Genomic DNA, 18,092 nt, shown 5'->3' on the forward strand with positions numbered 1-18,092 from the left:
AAGAAGACACAATGGTGCATTCCAGGACATGGGATCTTTTTATTTCAAAGGTTGGAAGATGGTGGTGGTGGGAGAGGCTCAAAAGGAATCTTAAAATTCTCACGCAACACCACCTACATTATTGGGTCAGAAAAGAAATACACATGCATGTCACTTGGGAAGAGAGAAGGAAGGTTAAGTTGAAGGTGAGGAGAGAACTGTGCTCAGGCACGATGGCGGTTGTCTTGGGGCTTGGGACAGTGTTCTGGAGGAGATGGGTAAAAAACAGCATGGCAACTTAATTATTGGGGAAATGGTTTTTGCTTGAATTATTGAGTGTGGTAAGTTATTTCTAGCTAAATTAATGGTTAATTTTTTAAAACACAGAGATCTAACATATATTTCACAATTTGCAGGGTTGTTTGTCACATATTTTTATCAGTTGTCTTCTATTTCTGATGAGCAGGATGTTTTTTCCTTAGCAGCTGTGGGGGAAAGGGTGCTTATAATGCCCTGCTATACTTTCCCCTCTACAGGACAATATTTAAGGAAAGAATCTTTGGCATTAGCTGATCCCAGGAGTTTGAGAAGCACTTTCTGAGTCTAGCCTGAGCTCACCTGGGAGGGGCCTTCAGTTTGGAATCACCAGATGTATCCTTTCCAATTCCAGTCACCTCTGAAGGAATTTAAAAAGGCTTATTCTCAGAGGCAGCCTAAGAGGCCCAGGATGATTTCTAAAGTCCCTATGCTATTCACTCACTTACTAGTTAATTGGCTTTAAGTTCCTTAAGTAACAACAAACAAAGCTTTAAGGTATTTTATAACCGCAGGCACTAACCCCGAATACCTTGACGGGAACCCTCTCCTCCCAAATGTCACTAGTCAGTCACCCACAAGAATAAATGACTACTAACAGGTCCTTTCTCTTTTATAACAAAAGGAGGGGTGGGAGGCAGGAGTGAGGAAGATGAGGGATCAGGAAGAGGAGGTTCTTCTTAAAATGAGAGAAGTTCACACCAAAGAAATTGAAGAAGCACCCTAACAAAAGGACAGGAAAGATGAACTTCCAAGAATTCACAACTCTGCAAAGGATCAGCCATCGACCTTGAATGCCCAGAAACATCAGCAAGGCACAGGATATTTTTATATGTGGCTGGGAATAGCCACAGATCTCATCTGCATGATTTATGAAGGTGTAAACAAAACACCAACTCAGTACTTTGTTAAGAAGGCGCTTCATTTGCCAAAGGTAGTTTAAGTCTAACAATATAAAGTATGTATGTAAAGAAGTATGAAAATTGGAAGGTATACATTTATCATTTCAATCAACTAATGTAAAGGTGAACTAAAACTGTCGGGAATTCCAAATTTGAAAAAGCAACCTAAACAGCTTTTTGCACTCATTTTTAAACTAGCATGTATTTGAAAATAACAAACCGAAAAAACTCCTTCGGTTTCTGGAATATATTTTTAGACTTGAAAAGTGAATGCTTGAACTACAAATTCTAAGCCTTCCCAAGAGGAGTCCCAAGGGTGTGAAGTCCCAAACCTGGTCAATAAAGTTTCTGGATAATGAACAACTTTGTATCTTGAGCATGACAATGGCCATTTGAATATACTGAGCAAACAGGTAATTTTAGGAACAAGAAGCCTGTCCAAAGGACAAGCCCACTGTAAATGTTCTCTAGTCACCCATGTCTAAGAAGATAGCCATCTCAGAGTCGGCATGGCAGCATTCAAGGAACGAGAGAAGTTAGCTGTATCTTGTATTTAATATTTGGTGCTAAATTTCTCAGTATGTGTGCAAGATCTTCTGGAGAATTTTCCTGTTAGGGGCAAATGATTACGTGACCACTTGGGCCATGGACTCACCCATAGAAACTAACCTGACTGTAAGAAATTTATAACTCGGCCTCTCAAAATGTTACACCCAAATAGAAATATTTGAGGTGGGGATAAGGGAGCAAGTTTTCAGGCAAGTTAAAAATAGGAAAAGAAAAAAAAAATTACTGGCCTTAGAGGACTTAGGACTAAGCAACCTAGCAGCTGAGTATTTTGAGAAGCACAATGTAAACAGAACCACAGACTCTGGTTCAGAATTAATCTAGAAAATGAACCACAGGGTTGTATAGACCATGAACAGAATAACTTTGGGTGTACATAAGGTCTTCCTTTTGCTAAGGTGAAAAGCAGTTTAAGCACAGTTCAGATGAAATGCACTGGGATAAAAGAAATCATTTTTACATTCTTGTCATAGAATCACCCATTAACTCATAAAAATGGCTCTATTAAAGCTGAACTCAAGCCCAGTGGCAAAGCATTAAATTAAGTGTACCTTTAGCTCTATGTTTGTATCTAAGGAACTTACATTCTCTTTCTATAGGTCATGCAATGGGGCAGCTCTGAGACTGGGAGACTGCTAACTAATCACTCTTCCTATTATTTCAGGCACTCTTACATTTACCAAGTTCAGCCTCTTTAAAATTTCTGCTCACAGATAGTAAGATTCAATCACTTCTCCAAACAAGTGACCTAGCCTCTACAGATGAAGGAAAGGAGTTCTTTAGTGACAGACACTGATTAAAACAACTCCCACCCCCCAAAAGCCTCATTTCTGATGCATACACCTAAGCAAAGAAAATTTTAGTTAACTGTTCCAAGAGTCAGGTACAAGTGGTTGAATTTTTAATGCTGCTATCTGCAACACTTTACATTTAAATCTTAAAACAACCAAAATGTTACTGGGCATGATTTTCACCAAGCCAAGATGTTACAGTGATTGAAATCTAAACTGTCACAGACTTGGGTTTGGGGGCTGTGGCCAACATCGCTGCAGATTCTAGAAAGCTTTCTTCATTGGACATTGAATGACGTCATGTCTTAGCTCACCTCAGTATCTCATTCATTCCCAGATGATCGTATTCAGGGCATGGACAAGGAACGTAAATGCATGACGTGCAGCATGCATGGAAGACTACTGGGAATGACGGGCTCCTCTGGCACAAATCAAAGTGGGCAAGGACCCTCAAACAGCTGCTATACTGCTCTACCATACTGCGACTATTTGGGATTTCAGCTCCAATATTTCCAGATCATGTGATTTTTCAAAACCTTTCAAGGAATCCAGATTTTTGTGCGAAAGTGGTCATTTTTTTCTGGTGTTGGCATAATTACAACACTGCTACCTTATGTGAATGAAGCTAAACACATTTACCTGGACAGCGTTTAGACTCCAGGCTGCCATTTTGAAAACTCAGAACTTGTCCAAAGTTATGTTTACAAGGAAGAAACCCAACGTCAGAGAACCAAATGCCAGGTTTGAATCCATGTCTCTGGATTCTAGGCCAGGTTTCAGCCAACTGCTAGGATTTTTGTCCCTAAAGTGCACACAGTATAATTTCTTAACTCTTAGCTCTGCAAGTCTACACTCTTACAATCTAATGAATGGCATATTGAGTCATTTCAGTACAATAATCTATTTTACTTGACCACCCTACATTTTGGAAATTAATCAGAAATTCATTTCCTTCTATAAGATATTGCAGCCCTATGGTGGTATGAAAAGACAGAGGCAGCAAAGTTCATATAGTTTTGCTTTCTAATTTTAAGAGAAATTAGAAACTTTGTTTAATAGACAGTGCTTCTCACTCACTCCCAGGGTCTGAATGGCTTGCAGCAAAATGGCCAGCCTCTCATCACTGAGATGCAGGGGAATGAGAAAGCAATGCTGTGTGTCAGAGCTTGCCTTGTTTCCGAGAGATCGGAATCTTTATTGAAAGAGCTCTCTTTTTTGATTTCCGGATCAGGCCCTAAGCAGTTGATAAGGGAGAATTACTTGGCCATTATCAGAAGTAGTTGTATTTCCACAAAGAGCTGGTACTAAACAAGAGTTTATCTCTACAACAAGACTGATAGAATTCGCACCGATTATAATTCAATCAGACACCTGAAACAGCACACATATTGGCTGTTTGGTGGATTATGTGCAAACCTCTATCCTCCAGCCACAACAAACAAAGTATCTGGGAAATATTTTCTATCGTCTGAATACTGGGAATAAATGTTAAAAAGTGCAGCTGTCTTGCTTGTTACAGGCTATATCTCTATATAAACCACAATAATATTTTATATAAATGTAATTCTAACAGAATACCATTAGCCCAAAGAGTCAACTATCTGTGACCTTTGCAATTATTTGCCCAAACATCCCCAAAAGGTTTAATGTACTTTCAATGTGTGTTTCCCAGACTTTACACCAGTCTTATTAGCTAACGGGTCTTGCTTGCTCTCCTCTCTAAAAGCTGAGGAAATTGATGAATGAAGATGAAAGGGGAAGTCAAAATGAACTTATTTAAGAACAAAGCTTCAGTCCGATTTGGAACACTAACCTTTGGTATGGAAACTATTTTTCACAACAGAAAGAAGAGTGTAGGGTTCAGGGGCTTGACTCTAACATCAGGCAGCTTGGGGTTAGCTAACATACTGGCTCATCCCTCACTGGCTGTGAGACCTTGGGCAAAGTTCTTAACTTCTCTGAGCGTAATTTCCTCAGCTATAAAGTAGCGATAATGATAATATCTAATTTGTAGAGTGGTTGTAAAGATCTAATGAAATACTATGACAACACAAACAAATATAGGACTTAGCATGTGAAAAGCAGATGATAAATATTACCAGCCATTGTTGTTATTAACTGAATGGCCCAAATTTAATGAGTCAGAGACACGGGAATAAATATACACTATTATATTCTATAACCAAGTTCCCACCAATATTGCAATCTGCTATTAATTTCTCAACAATTAAGTTTCTGTGTTGCCTCTACGTTTCCAAGTGCCTCCTTAGTGGGTCATCAAATAGAAGAAGCGCAACTAGAAGAAGAAATGATTCTCTTGCCCTCATGAGGCATTTCATAGCTTGGTATTTTTACCCCCAGTGACATAGAAGCTAATGAAGCTTTGCTAGTGGGGTGGTCACAACAATCCGATGCACGGGCACGAATGTGACAAAGGTAGGCCCTCTGTCTTCCTAGCAGAATGGGGGGCCTCTAAGTGCCATATTTTGCCACCTGCATTTAATTGCAGGCAGGGAAAATGGAATGTGAAGGGGGGGGTTCCTCTCCATGTGACTTGGGTTTGGAAGTGAACTTATCTAGGCTCCTTTGCCAACTTCGGGAAGAGGATAACTCAGTCTCCAAACTGGTCTTCCTGCTTCTACTCTGGCCCCCATTCAGTCTAGTCTCAACCCAGCCATCAGAGGGACCCCTTCACTCTGTGGATCAGACCTCACCCTCCACCTTCAAAACCCTCCAATGGCCCCCACCTCACTCAGAATAAAAGCTGATGTCTTTCCCATGGCCTACAAGGCTCTGAATTATCTGGCTTTGGGTCTCATCTCCCACGTCTTCCAGTCACACTGGCTTCGCTGCTATTCCTGGAAAACACCAGGCCTAGAATGCTTTTCCTCCAGTTATCTACAACAGGGCGTCCCCTGGCCACTATACTTACCACTGCAACCCCTATCTGTGTTCCCTTTAACCTTTCCCTGCTCTTTCAGGCACTTATCCACTTCCAGCATTCTCTCTAGTTTTCTTACATATTATATTTATTTTTTGTGGTTTGTTTCAAGAATGTAAGGTACATACAAGTCGGGGCTTTCTTCCGTTTTCTTCACTGACATATCCTCAGGGCCTACAAAAGTGCCTTGCAGCTAGCAAGTGCTTGATATACTGTATTTGTTGGATGAACGAATCAATGTAGGAATGGTGAATAGATAAATGAACATGTACACTTGCAGGCCCCTGGTTACCAGTAACCACCGCCATCTCCACACAAAGAACAATTGGCGAGAGTAGAAAAACTGGTGGCTGGCTACTCATTTCCAGAGTACAAAATCTCCCGTTTGTGCCCTGCAGACGGAAACAGGCTTGCTACTTCCCCCCAGTGCCAATCTGAAAACGAAGATTTTGCTCATTAAAAAATAAATATCCAGTGCCTTCCATAGACCTTCAGGTCAGGCCAAGCTGAACCATCACATTTCAGGATGCCTGCATTCTGGTGCTGCGTCCATCCACTAGTGAGCTTTGAGACCCTGGGAAAGTCAATGAACTTCACTGGGATCCAGCAAAATACAGGAAAACTAATTTTCTTTCCAGCTTAAAAAAAAAAAAAAGCATTAAGGAAAAGATGAAAATGAATCAAGCCCTGCTTGACCATTCCTTTTCTTCTCTCAACCAATAATTTGAAAATAAATTCCCAAATAGTTCAAACTAACAAGAAAACCAACTCTCCTTTCGGGCTCATCTCACAAGAAGAATGATGATAATAGTTAGGTAGTTAGGTATGCCTTATCTAGGAATACTTGTACTACTTCAGGTGATAAGCTGGGAGAGAGTTTCAAAGCTACGTTAATGCTTTCTTTTAACTTGGAACTGCAGTTCTGATCAAACAGAAACTTTTCTACAGACAGCATTAAAATAGCTTTTATTCCCCACTTCCATCTGCTGCAGTTGATGGCAACATGGGGGCACTGCTAAATGCTAGATTCTGACAATGGAGAGGTCCTCTGGGAATACAGACATTCCAACGTGTGCCACCTCATACTGTGGAAACTGCGGGATATTTCGAACTTTCAAAAGTACCGTAACACTTAGGTTTGTACCAATAATGATAATAATAGAAAACAAGTTTGTACCAGGAATGTCACTTTCATTCACAAAACAACTATTTTGTCAGCATCATATGCCCAGAAGCCTCCTAGTGCTGAGAAAGACACTGAGATGCAAAAGACACAATACTTGTCCTCAGAGAGCTGACCGTCTAAATGAAGAGCAAAGATAGTGCAATAAAAAGCAATGAAAAAAAGAAGGAAGAGCAGAAGTAGCTCTGATTTTAGATTTAAGAGAAAGTTTAGGGGATAAAAAAACAGACAAGAAAAAATATTTAAAAAATGTAATTACTACTGAGATACAAATATCTTCAGCACCACTGGTGTATAGTCTTCTAGACATCCCCACCGTGTGTGTGTGTGTGTGTGTGTGTGTGTGTGTGTGTGTGTGTGTGTGTGTAGCTGTATGTATTCCAATTGCCCTTGAGTAAAGATGTATCAATGTTCATTTCCACAAGCAGGGAGTGTGAGTGACCATTCTGGATACATCATTTGAAAAAACAACAACAAAACTTTACCAAACTACTAGGCAAGAAATAGTATCTAATTCTTGTCTTCTTTTGCATTCATATCGTTAGTAAGATTATATTTCAAAATCATCTTTATTGATAATTGATAATTCTTACTTTGTTAATTGCTGCCTTCTTAACTCAATCTTTTTATTAGTAATTTCGTATTTTTTTCTATTGATTTATAAAAACTCGTTATCTCTAAAGGCTACCAAATTGTTTCTCATCATATATGAAATGAATATTTTTCCTAAATTAGCCATTTGCATTTTATGTTGTTTATTGTGTTCTTTGTAATAAGAAACTTTACATACCTCTTTAGTATTACAGTCACATTTATTTTCTCCTACTACTTTTACATTTTTAATTTTCACATTTATATCTATTAATAATATACATTTAAGAATACACAATTAAAATCTTACTATAACTCTTTCAGAAATCACATAAAAATATATAAAATCAATGTCATCATACAAAGTGGGTTTATTTACCCCAAAGTACATGTTTTATTTTAAATTTAGAGCTAGGTCTTATGAGGGAAAAATTCCCAGCAGATCTTTTCACTTCCAAAGACTGTAGTATTGAATATCCAATGGCATAATAATCTTGTTGTTTTTCTGAGATAACATTATTATATTCTTTTAGGTCACAAATTGTGTTCACTGTGTATGTTTTGCCTTCTCAGCTGCACTATAAATGTCTTATGCATTAGGAAAGTAACTTCTACCCAAGACTGAGTTCTTTGAAAAATTATCCATGAAATAGTGGTAACTGGATACACGTAGTTTAATACATAATTTGGCATGTAGTAAGCACTGTATAATTCAGTGAATTTGCATGTAAGATACATATTAAGACCTCTGGAAACTGAGCAAGATGATAAATAGCTAAAAGGGTATTTGGCGAACCATTAATCTAGCAGCAACGTATGAGATGAAAAGACGAGAAAGAGAGAGAGAGAGAGAGAGAGAGAGAGAGAGAGAGAGAGAGAGAGAGAGAGAGACAAATAGAGACAGATATCGGGATCAAGTAGTTGCAAAATCTAGGCTTCCACTGAATGTGCCTATAGTAATGGGGTGGTTATAAAACTGACAGGGGAAGGTCAAACCAAGACAGCATTATAAGCCTTCCCACAGGACTAAGTGAATAAAAGTTCCAATGGCAGAAATCAGGAAGGTGAGAAGAAGAGCAATCTTGGCAGGGCAGGGCAGGGCAGGGCAGGGCAGGGCAGGGCAGGGCAGGGCAGGGCTAGGAATAATGGTTTTGGTGTCAGACATACTGAATTTATTATTAGTGGGACAGCCAATTAGAGCTGTCTCATAGACCGATGGAGATACAGGAGTGGGGCACATAGCTGAGTAGATGGGGAAGCAGAAAAGGAAAGCAACCATTGAGAGTATGTACAAGGTATCAGGTGCTGTCTTAAGTGGTTTCCTTATAGAGTTGGAATTTAAATGTCAGTCATCCACACATTAGTGGTACGTAAGGAGAAACAGTAATGAAGAGCTTGGTTAGACACTAGCTCCACCATTTCTAGCTACATAGGGGCCTTGAGACTGTTTGCTTATCCTCTCTGTAAACCTTAAGTTTCAGCATCCAAAAAATTAGGATAATAATGTCTATCTCAAAGAGCCAGAACAAATGATATAATCATGAAAAAGTACATAGCATGATCCTTGAAATATAATAAAAATTCAATAAAGATAGTCATTAGTGGGGGAAAAATCAGAGAACTTAATAAGCGACTTTAAGGATGGTCCACATTAAGAGATAGAAGGCAGAGATACAAAAAAGACGAAGAGATATTCAAAGAAATGGGAGAAAAACTTGAAACCACAATGTTATGGAAATCATGGGGCTAAGGGTTTCAAAGAAGGAGTTTCTTAATCAAATTTACTCATGAGAATAGATAAATGGACCATTCCGTTCTTCATCTATAAAAAGTAAATTGGGAGACATACCCAAAGTTGGTCATCCATGCCTGGTGGGTTCTTTTTGATAAAAGCACCATAGTATGTAGCAATATTCCGGTGATGAGAATACTTCTTCAACATGTTAATTTCTTGTTTGATTTCTTCCTCTTCATCCTGTATTAGAACAATAAATATTCTGTAACGGAAATCCATGTCTTTAGAAGAATTCTATTTTTCATCACCATCTATAACAACTCTGTAAAAATTCTTTAAGTTTTTTCTTCTGTGGTGATCAATGAGCATAATTACTATACAACTTGACTTTTTTCTTGACTACAAAGAAAAAATTTCCATGACAACACACCGGCAATCCAAAGGGTCATCTGTTTATATAGCAAATAGGCATAGCGTGCAACCTCCTGGGGGGGAAAAACACAAAAACACCTCACTCTTTCACCTGGAGAAGATCAAGGTAGACAGGCTATTGAGATCAAATTCACTACGGGCTTCTGGGAACTAAGGCCATCAAATACCTATCACTGATCATATCTGTTATAGGAAAGACTGAGGAAAGTGGGGAAAAAAAATACAGACTCTGATATTTAAAATTTAAGTTCATTTTCTTTGAAGTCTACTTTTATTGAAGTACCCAACTGAAGTTGATGAAAGTCAGATGGGAAAGGGAGTGAGGGTAAGTTCCCTAGATCTGAGGCAGTTCACAAAGCAGAAGTACCCATCTCACCTTCAGGAAACTAAACATGAAAAGAAAGGGGAAATGTGGCAGTGACACGGGTATGAAAAGAGATAACTCTCATACAGAGTAAGTTTCCTACTTCAGGTTTCATTCATTGTGATCTTCAATTTGGAGTCCGCCAACTTGGGCCATGTTTAGACCCTCTGGCATCACTGACGGAGAGTGCATGTGTTCTCCCATCATTTTGTTTTGTTACATACACATCAGTTGTACTTTAAAATAGTATTTTATTTTTGAGGTTGGTAGAAAAAATTTCTGTCCCAGGAACATTGTTTTAGATACAGCAGTTGGAATGACTGTCCCTGAGTGTAAGATGTTACTATTACCTGAAAGACCATTCACACTGTGACCCTGTCTGTACCCTTCCCCCGTCCAGCTGCTCAGACTCCCTCCAGTGTCTCTACATTGCCCAGCCCTTCTGCAGTCTCCCATGTGATGTCCTTTCCCCTTCCTCTCCTTTACATAATTTCTACTCATCATTCCTGATCGAGTCTGATTGACGCTCCTCAGAGATGTCTTTCCTAATTCTCTCAGACAATGTCAAGTCCCCCCACTATATCTTGCCCACCCCTTACACTTCACATGTGTCATATCTGATGGTATTGCTTGGAGGTATGGGTCCTTCTGTGTCATAATTGCCTTTTTACTTGGCTCTCTTGTCCACGAATGAACAGACCTCACTTCCAGCGTCTCTTCCCCAGCAAAGCTCTGATTTGCTTGGCGTGGTTCTATCCCTTGGATCATCATGAGTCCCTTCCTTTGTAGCGTCTACCAGAGTTGCAATCCACGTGGATCTGTCTAATCATTTAAGTCTCTCTTTTCTATCAGTCCATAACAACTATAAGCAGAGAATCGCGTTTGCTTTTGCTCCCAGTAACATCCCCAGCACCAAGCAAAGTACCTGTGAATATATGTGAATAAAAGAATAAACACTTACACAGGGCCCAACCGATTACAGGAGCATTAGTGATGCTTGAAAGGAACTGGTAAGAACAGGGTGAGAGTGATAAAATGCTGACATTTCCTAACCACACAAAAGTAAGTTTAATTAAAAAAAAAAAAGGAGATATGCAAACCTAGGACAACTGAGCATGTTACACATCACATGGGTCAACTAAGTTGAACACTAAGTAATCTCAAAATAGCAAGCATAATTGGGACGCTGAGCTAAGGTGAAGCACGTGCCTTAACAGTGGAGGAGAACAGAGAAATGAAGGGCTGGGATGGTGGCTGAGGGAGGGGATGGCATACTGCTGGCCAACTGATTCTTCCCTGCAGCTCTGAAAACCACCTACACCTTTACCGAAGGCCTCAGGAGAGACTGACCTTCACAGACCTTCAGCTTGTTAAAGGGTCCCTGCAACGTGTCTCAAATGTCTTACTATGGTGCATAGTCGCTCTTTTAAACTCACCATGTAGGGCCAAGTAATTGTGGAGAAAGGAAGGGTGTGAGCGATGTACTTTAGGGAAGCCTAAATAGAAGGGGAGAAAACAAACCTGAGAGTTTCTGTGTGCAGCCTGCCAGTGACAGCTGCTTTGATTGAAGAGGCAGCTACATGAGGCAGTAAAACACCAGTCACTTTCCATCTGCAGCCTGACTGTCTCAGCTTCAGTCATTCTTAGTGAGGAGTCAGCCTGGTTCTAAAAGTATGTGCTGCCTGCCTCCTAGGTTCTCAACAAGATGGTAAACAGTGTGGGAGAATGGGGGGAGGGGAGCCTGAAGAAAGCTTACCACATCATTAAGAAAATAGGAACTTAAAAAAAAAAAAAAAGAAAATTGGAACTTATGAAACAGTTAAATAACAGTGTGCTTCAGTATATAATTCAGCCCAAAACAAATAGTACTGGAGGTCAGATTGAAGTCAGCACATTCTCCATTACTTCGTAGAGGTAAACTGATTTGATATGACAATGAAGAAAGCATATGTCTTGAGGCAGAAAAATGAGAATGGGCAGGGAGGGGGCACGTTTAGTTTGGGCTCCACTCATTTCTGCCTGTGTGATCTCAGGAAATTAACCTACCTAAGTTTTCTCACTAGGATGAGATACAGATTTTGTAATAGTAGTATTATATATCCCAGTCTTTTGGGATATTAAATGAAGTATGTGAAAGTTATAAAGTGTAATAAAAAAACATTATTATTAATCTTCTCAAGCAAAAATATAAACAAATAACAAGGGTAGGAGAGCAGGGATGTAAGGAACTTGAATTTTAGGTTTAAATTGCACTGCTGCCAGACGCAATTATAGAACCACTGTGGGTCATGGTTGTGCAGCTCGACTACAGAACCTCGATCTTGATCTTACATGACCTTGTAAGCAAGCATGCAATTCATCAGGCCTTCAGGGCTACTATTTATCTAGATTTCCAGTCTAGGTCAAGGATTGGCAGTAAGTTATTCAATGAAATTAAAAGGGAGGCACTTACTATGACTACAAGAACTCATTTAACCATTCAACAAGCAATCCCCCCTCTTACAACATGACTCATTCAAAGAGATGGGTTATGATACTTTCAAAAAGACAAAGACAACAACTGAGGCTAGAATTAGGTTACAAAGTTATAAGAGAAGGGTAGCCTCTATTTTGTAAATAGATTATTCTTATGTCTTAAGAATTAAGCACAAAGATCAAGCTTGCTGGGAAACTAATGACTATTGGGTCATAATGAAAAACAAAGTAATGCCACCAAATTGTCACAAATTTAAAAAGGGAGTATTTTAATAAGCCAAGTCCAGTGCTGTGGGAAGAACCGTCACTTCAAGTAGAAGCCTTGAAAATCTAGTCCAATTCATTACATAATCTCAGACATTTAAACTCTTCGAATGTCAATTATTTTCACCTGTAAATGGGAATAAGAATACCTAAGTTACGTGTCAGGGTTTAGAAGTGATTACATGTTTATTTAAGCATGTGTTTATTACCAATGTAAAGATTATTTTTTTCCTCAAGATCATAGAAATCTATTTGTGGTAAACTGACCAAAAAAAAAAGAAGAACAGAATATTTAGCAGCCTCCCTCATGAAGAGGTGGAGTCCATTTCCTGTCCATGTCTATGGGTTTGGCCATGTGACTTGCCTTACCCAATGGGACATTTACAAACTGATGCAGCAGAGGCTTGAAAAGTACACGTGCACGAGAGTAGTCCTCTCTCACTGCTTGCACGGGACACATGCATGTGAGAAACCAGGATTGGCATCCTGGAGTATGACAAACCATGTAAAGAGATGATGATTTTTAAACTCAAAGAAATGGATGGCAACGCTTTTAAGCCACTGTCTACCGCTGATGACAATATGATAATAATGACCATGGTCATAATATATAGCCAAAACCGACCTTATGTAATTAATGTTCACTATAGACCAGAGGCTGTGTATGTATTCTCTTAATTAATACTCAAAACAGCTCTATGAAGTAGATGCTTTTAATGATCTCATTTTACAAAGGAGGAAAACAAGTTTCAGAGAGTTCATTCGTATTTTAAATGTTAGAGCTAAAATTCAGAGCCAGATTCATCTATCTGAGTCCAAAGACAGTGCTCTGAATTCTATACTGAAAACTCCCAGGCAGAAGAAGAAGGGTGATTAACGACCCATGGTGATGAGGCCAAAGCTGCTAATCAGGAAGGAAGCGTGTAGGAGCATCATAATCCAAGGGTGAAGAGAAACCTGCCTTTGGTCCTCCAATTAAAGGAGTTTGTTAGCACATAATAATATTCGCTTATGAATGATTTCAGGGCATAACGGAGGGATTTTAAGATGCATATTTATTACACAGGGCATTATAAGTGCCTACAATATGCTAGGATTTAAAAACGGAATTAGTAAGACATTTAATATTGGTGTACTTTATAACAAATTTGCCCAACATTTAGTTCTCAATCCATGGAACAGGAATAAAATTATGTAATTTTTACAATAACACAAGGGACTGGTCAGTTTGAACTCCAGAAGGAAGTAGGAGGTATACAGACTCATAAACTGCCTCCATCTGGGATACTGGCTACAAGCACTTCTGCTCACCTGTCCTGATTTCCATAGCAGTTGTTGGCATCAGGCAGGCATTTGTGTTACCTTATCTATCATTCTCACCTTATTGACTGAATGTGACAAAAGGTTGAAGACAACTTATTGTTCACAAATCATAGACTATTAGAATTTAAAGGGATTGTTAACATTTTCTAGGATGTGATTAAAAAAAAATTTTTAAATAATTTGTAATAGTAAAATCCCTTTCTCCACTAGAAATTGTATTCAGGATGCCAATAAAGACCATCAACATAAACTAGGTTTTTAAAATCAATAAACACTTATAAGTTTGAATATGAAATATCTAATTATAAGAGGTTAATTAATGACAACAAAGAGGCTATCTTAGAGAATATAAAATTAGAATTTTTGAAAGAGATTTAAAGTCACATAACAGCTTCAATATCTTGTTAATTTCTGGCTTTGTTTTGTTTTGAAGGATGGAGAAAATCTACATTTCCTAAGATAGGTAATTGCAAACAGCAACAATTACTGTTAAAGAGCATGCTTTGAAATTTCAGTGGAATCTTCATATTGAGTGACATTCTGCACATGGATGGAATAACCTAGCAGTACAAATTGAGAGGCTGCCCTTTATCAGTGCCTTCAAAGCTGGTATATGACATACAGTTTAAAGCTTGTTTTTTTAAACAATAGTATAATAAGTGCTAAAATGTATTATAAATGAGAACTAAGCACGTGTGGATCCCCTAAAATTATCTCAAGGTAGGGTCATGCACCTGCAAACTATATTTTTACAGAGCTAAGGAAATAGACCCAGCAGGGGTCAATGAATTGCCTAAGCCCACGTGTCTTCATTGCAGCACTGATAGAACTCGGGATTTTGCGACAACATTCTGTAGGCAGCTCCTGGATTGGTTGTGTATGTTAGCCCTAAGCTAAATAAATTCAATCAACAAACATTTAAATGCCTACAATGTCCCAGGCACAATGCACTAAACTCTGAATAATGTAATAGAACATGGGCATAACAGATTGAAGCTGTGTCACAATGTAACTTACTATAGTCCATTGGGGGACACAGATGGAAATCAAGGAATGACACAGATGCGTGCAAACTTACGAACATGGGAGGGATGGGAGCTGATCTAATTGGGGGTATCTGGGGAGACAGCCCTGAGAAATCTAAGTTTGAGCTGAATTCTAAAGGCCTTGTGGGAGTTATCCACTTGGGAAGAAAGAAAAGGTGTGATGCGGTGTGACTGAGGAGGGAACCCTTTTCCTGGCAGAGAAGCAGTGATGGCCAAGGCCCTGCAGCTGGAGGCCGGATGGCACGTTGTCTCCTATGGGAGTCACTGGTGCTACGGGGAGAAAAATGAAAAATGTCTGCAAGAAACACCCTAATAATAACAATATGCACTGACCATTGTGTTCTACATATTGTTTTCCAATGCTTTACAAATAATTGTATTTGTCACACCAACTTTATGAGGGAAGTGATATGATCCACGTTGACACATGTGGAAGAGGGAAGATTAAGCAACATGCTCAAGATAAGGGAGCCATGAAGTGTCAAAACTAGGATACATCCAGATGAGAGTGACAATTTGCACTGCTCTTCTTTACCATTAGGCGACCGGCCCTCTCTTACAAGGAAGTGGTGTCCCTTAGAGAAGTAGACAACACAAGTCTGACGTGCATCTTTCACGTTACTTATACATACTCAAGCCTGCACTAATGTACGACTCCCAAGAAAGCCATGATTTTTTTAAAACAGACCTATGCTCAAGAAACCCAGAAGCAATAGGTTTTAACCCTAGTAGTGTTGTCACTCATTTGGGTAATGTCTACTATAAATGAGGTGGCTTATAGCTTCAATTCCCATGGGCAGTTATCTGAATGTAAAGGCCATGCTCCAGTGATACTCCCCCATTTCTCATTGTTATGACAGGGCTGTGGGGAAGGTGGGCACAGCCTGACTGGTTGAATTTGAATTTCAACTCTGTTATTGACTGTCCCTGCGGCTTGGACAAGTTACTTAGGCTCTTTGTGCTTTCTATTGCTCATTTTTACAATGGATATAATAGCAGTGCTCCCCTAATGGAAGTTGTTTTGAGGATTAAATGAGTTAAGATATGTTGTATTAAGTACTTAGAACAGTGCTTTGTACATAACAATCAGTGTTATCCATTTTTATTTTGATCATGACTGTTGTGTTATTACTATTATGAATAATACTATGTGCTGTGCAACAATTCACTCCACGGAACTGCCTCCCTTTGGGAGTGAGGAACCAAACGTGCTTAGAGCAAGGTGTTCCCCTGACTCTTCCAAACAACCGATGATGGATTTTTTTTTCTTTTTGTCCAGTTTTAGCAAACATTTACTAAGTTCGTTATGGGCAAGGCACTCTACCAGAGGCTACTGGGCGAAGGCTACTTTCTTACTCTTCAAAGAGAGAGGCAGACCGGTCATAAGCTTCCCCTACAGGAATGTATTAGACAGAAATAGAAACTCAGTGAAGCAGAGCTTAACATAGATCCTTCTAGTAGGCAACTTCCATGACGTTACTTTGCTATTCACCTTCTGGCCCCCACACTGGTTCTAGCAGTGATTTGGGGAGAGGGGCTAGGACTTACAGCCTCCTACCCCTTGTAAAAACAAAAATAACAACAACAAAAAACTCCCCTTACATCTCTTCTACATAATGAATTTTTGCCTAAAACTATTTGATCAAAGCGTTCTATTTGGAAAATAAAATGCCTGCAAACTTGGTCAAGTCCTTGCCACAGCATTCAATTCCTTCATAACTTGGCCTTAACTTTTTCAGATTCACGTTGTATTACTCTCTCCTCAGCACTTTTTGATCTTACAACTAATCTGTGTAATGGTTTCCAGAACATGCTCCATGTTCTCTCAGCCTCCATGCCTTGGCACCGGCTGTTTCCTTGGCCAGGAATGTCCTAGTTGGTTGTCCTCTTAGGCTTAATTACTACCCCTCACTGACACATTCAACTTTGTTTATGAATAACTTTACTATAAAATGGACTCGCTTTACTCATACATACTCATGCATACTTAATACATACTTATACATACTTGTATTTAGGGCAAGGTTGTGTTATTGTGAGCACCCTTTTCAAAGGACCACCTTTTCAATTTCCAATGCCTGTCATAAAGTAGGTGTCTAGTAAATGTTGATTGAATAAATTAATGAAAAACATCACACTAAATTAAACACTAAATACCCTTCTGTATTAATTGAAGACCTATAGCAATGTCATTAAGAGGATGGACTTAAAAGACAGAGTTAAAATGCTCCGGCTGAAAGATTCACTCTGCCATTTACGTGTTACATTCACTGAGAGAGATACTTAATTTGCCTGGTTTTCTCTTCTCTATCATGGGACTAATAATGGAATCTGTTTTACATGTTGTAAATGAAAAAGGGAATTAAATGAATCAATACATAGAAAACATTTAAAAAGAGTTTTGGCACATAATAACCCCTCCATCAATGTTAGCTATCATTATTAGTATTTTTGGTTGAAATATAAAAAATGTAACTACGTAGACAGGTGCTTTACTTAAGAACCGAATTATTTTTAAACACATCCACTATAATGTTATTATATGATGTCACAGTAATACAATTCTCCTGATTTTGCCTACCCAGAATCCTTCCCACCATTTTCTCTAATAGGTCTCAGGTTTTTTCTTTGAGGCATCATCCTTCCCATCTCTCAGTTCCTGTGGTGGGTTCCAGATTTAGGCACCCAACCCAGATGTGGCTGAAGAGAAACGGGGATTGGTTCAGGGATGGTGACATGACCCCAGCCACTTATATTCAGGCTGGTACTTTTGCTACGACTAAGGGTAATGAAGTAACTAGATCATGAGCCTGAAGCTGCTGGGGGGGGAGTAACAGAGCCCTAGATGGAAAGAGACAAAATTCCTAATCACATCAGGTGACTTCCTGGATTCTGAGTTTGTTTGTTTGTTTGTTTGAATATACACAAGCCAATATATTCTGTTTTCAGCTTCATTTAGTTTCAGTGGAGCTTTGGTTCTATAATCCAGTGTCCTGAGTAATGCAATCACAACCAGTCATTGTAAAGGTGAAAGCTTATGATATTAATTTATTACCTTGTTAAGTCCTATTTGGGCTTCAAGGTGTCATTGTAAAGGAACTAGTTTACACCAGGAATTTTTGTCTAAATGAAGATGGGAGTGCATCTAAGAATCATAGTCTCTTTACACTTGGTGGCCAGAAAG

At 39.0% G+C, this 18,092-nt stretch overlaps 1 protein-coding gene across 9 annotated transcripts in view; it reads right to left on the reverse strand.

Moving 5' to 3' along the window:
- The window catches only part of TNIK (TRAF2 and NCK interacting kinase), a 363,868-nt gene that overhangs the window by 129,029 nt on the left and 216,747 nt on the right, over positions 1-18,092 (reverse strand). For all 9 annotated transcript variants that reach the window (XM_019735248.3, XM_019735239.3, XM_074327892.2 and 6 more), the window contains one exon: positions 9,119-9,244. In XM_019735248.3, the coding sequence (XP_019590807.2) occupies positions 9,119-9,244 (126 nt within the window). The remainder of the gene's footprint in view (positions 1-9,118; positions 9,245-18,092) is intronic.

This window comes from Rhinolophus sinicus, chromosome 17 (assembly GCF_057876585.1).
Source record: "Rhinolophus sinicus isolate RSI-liver-muscle chromosome 17, RSI-T2T, whole genome shotgun sequence".
NCBI lineage: Eukaryota > Metazoa > Chordata > Mammalia > Chiroptera > Rhinolophidae > Rhinolophus > Rhinolophus sinicus.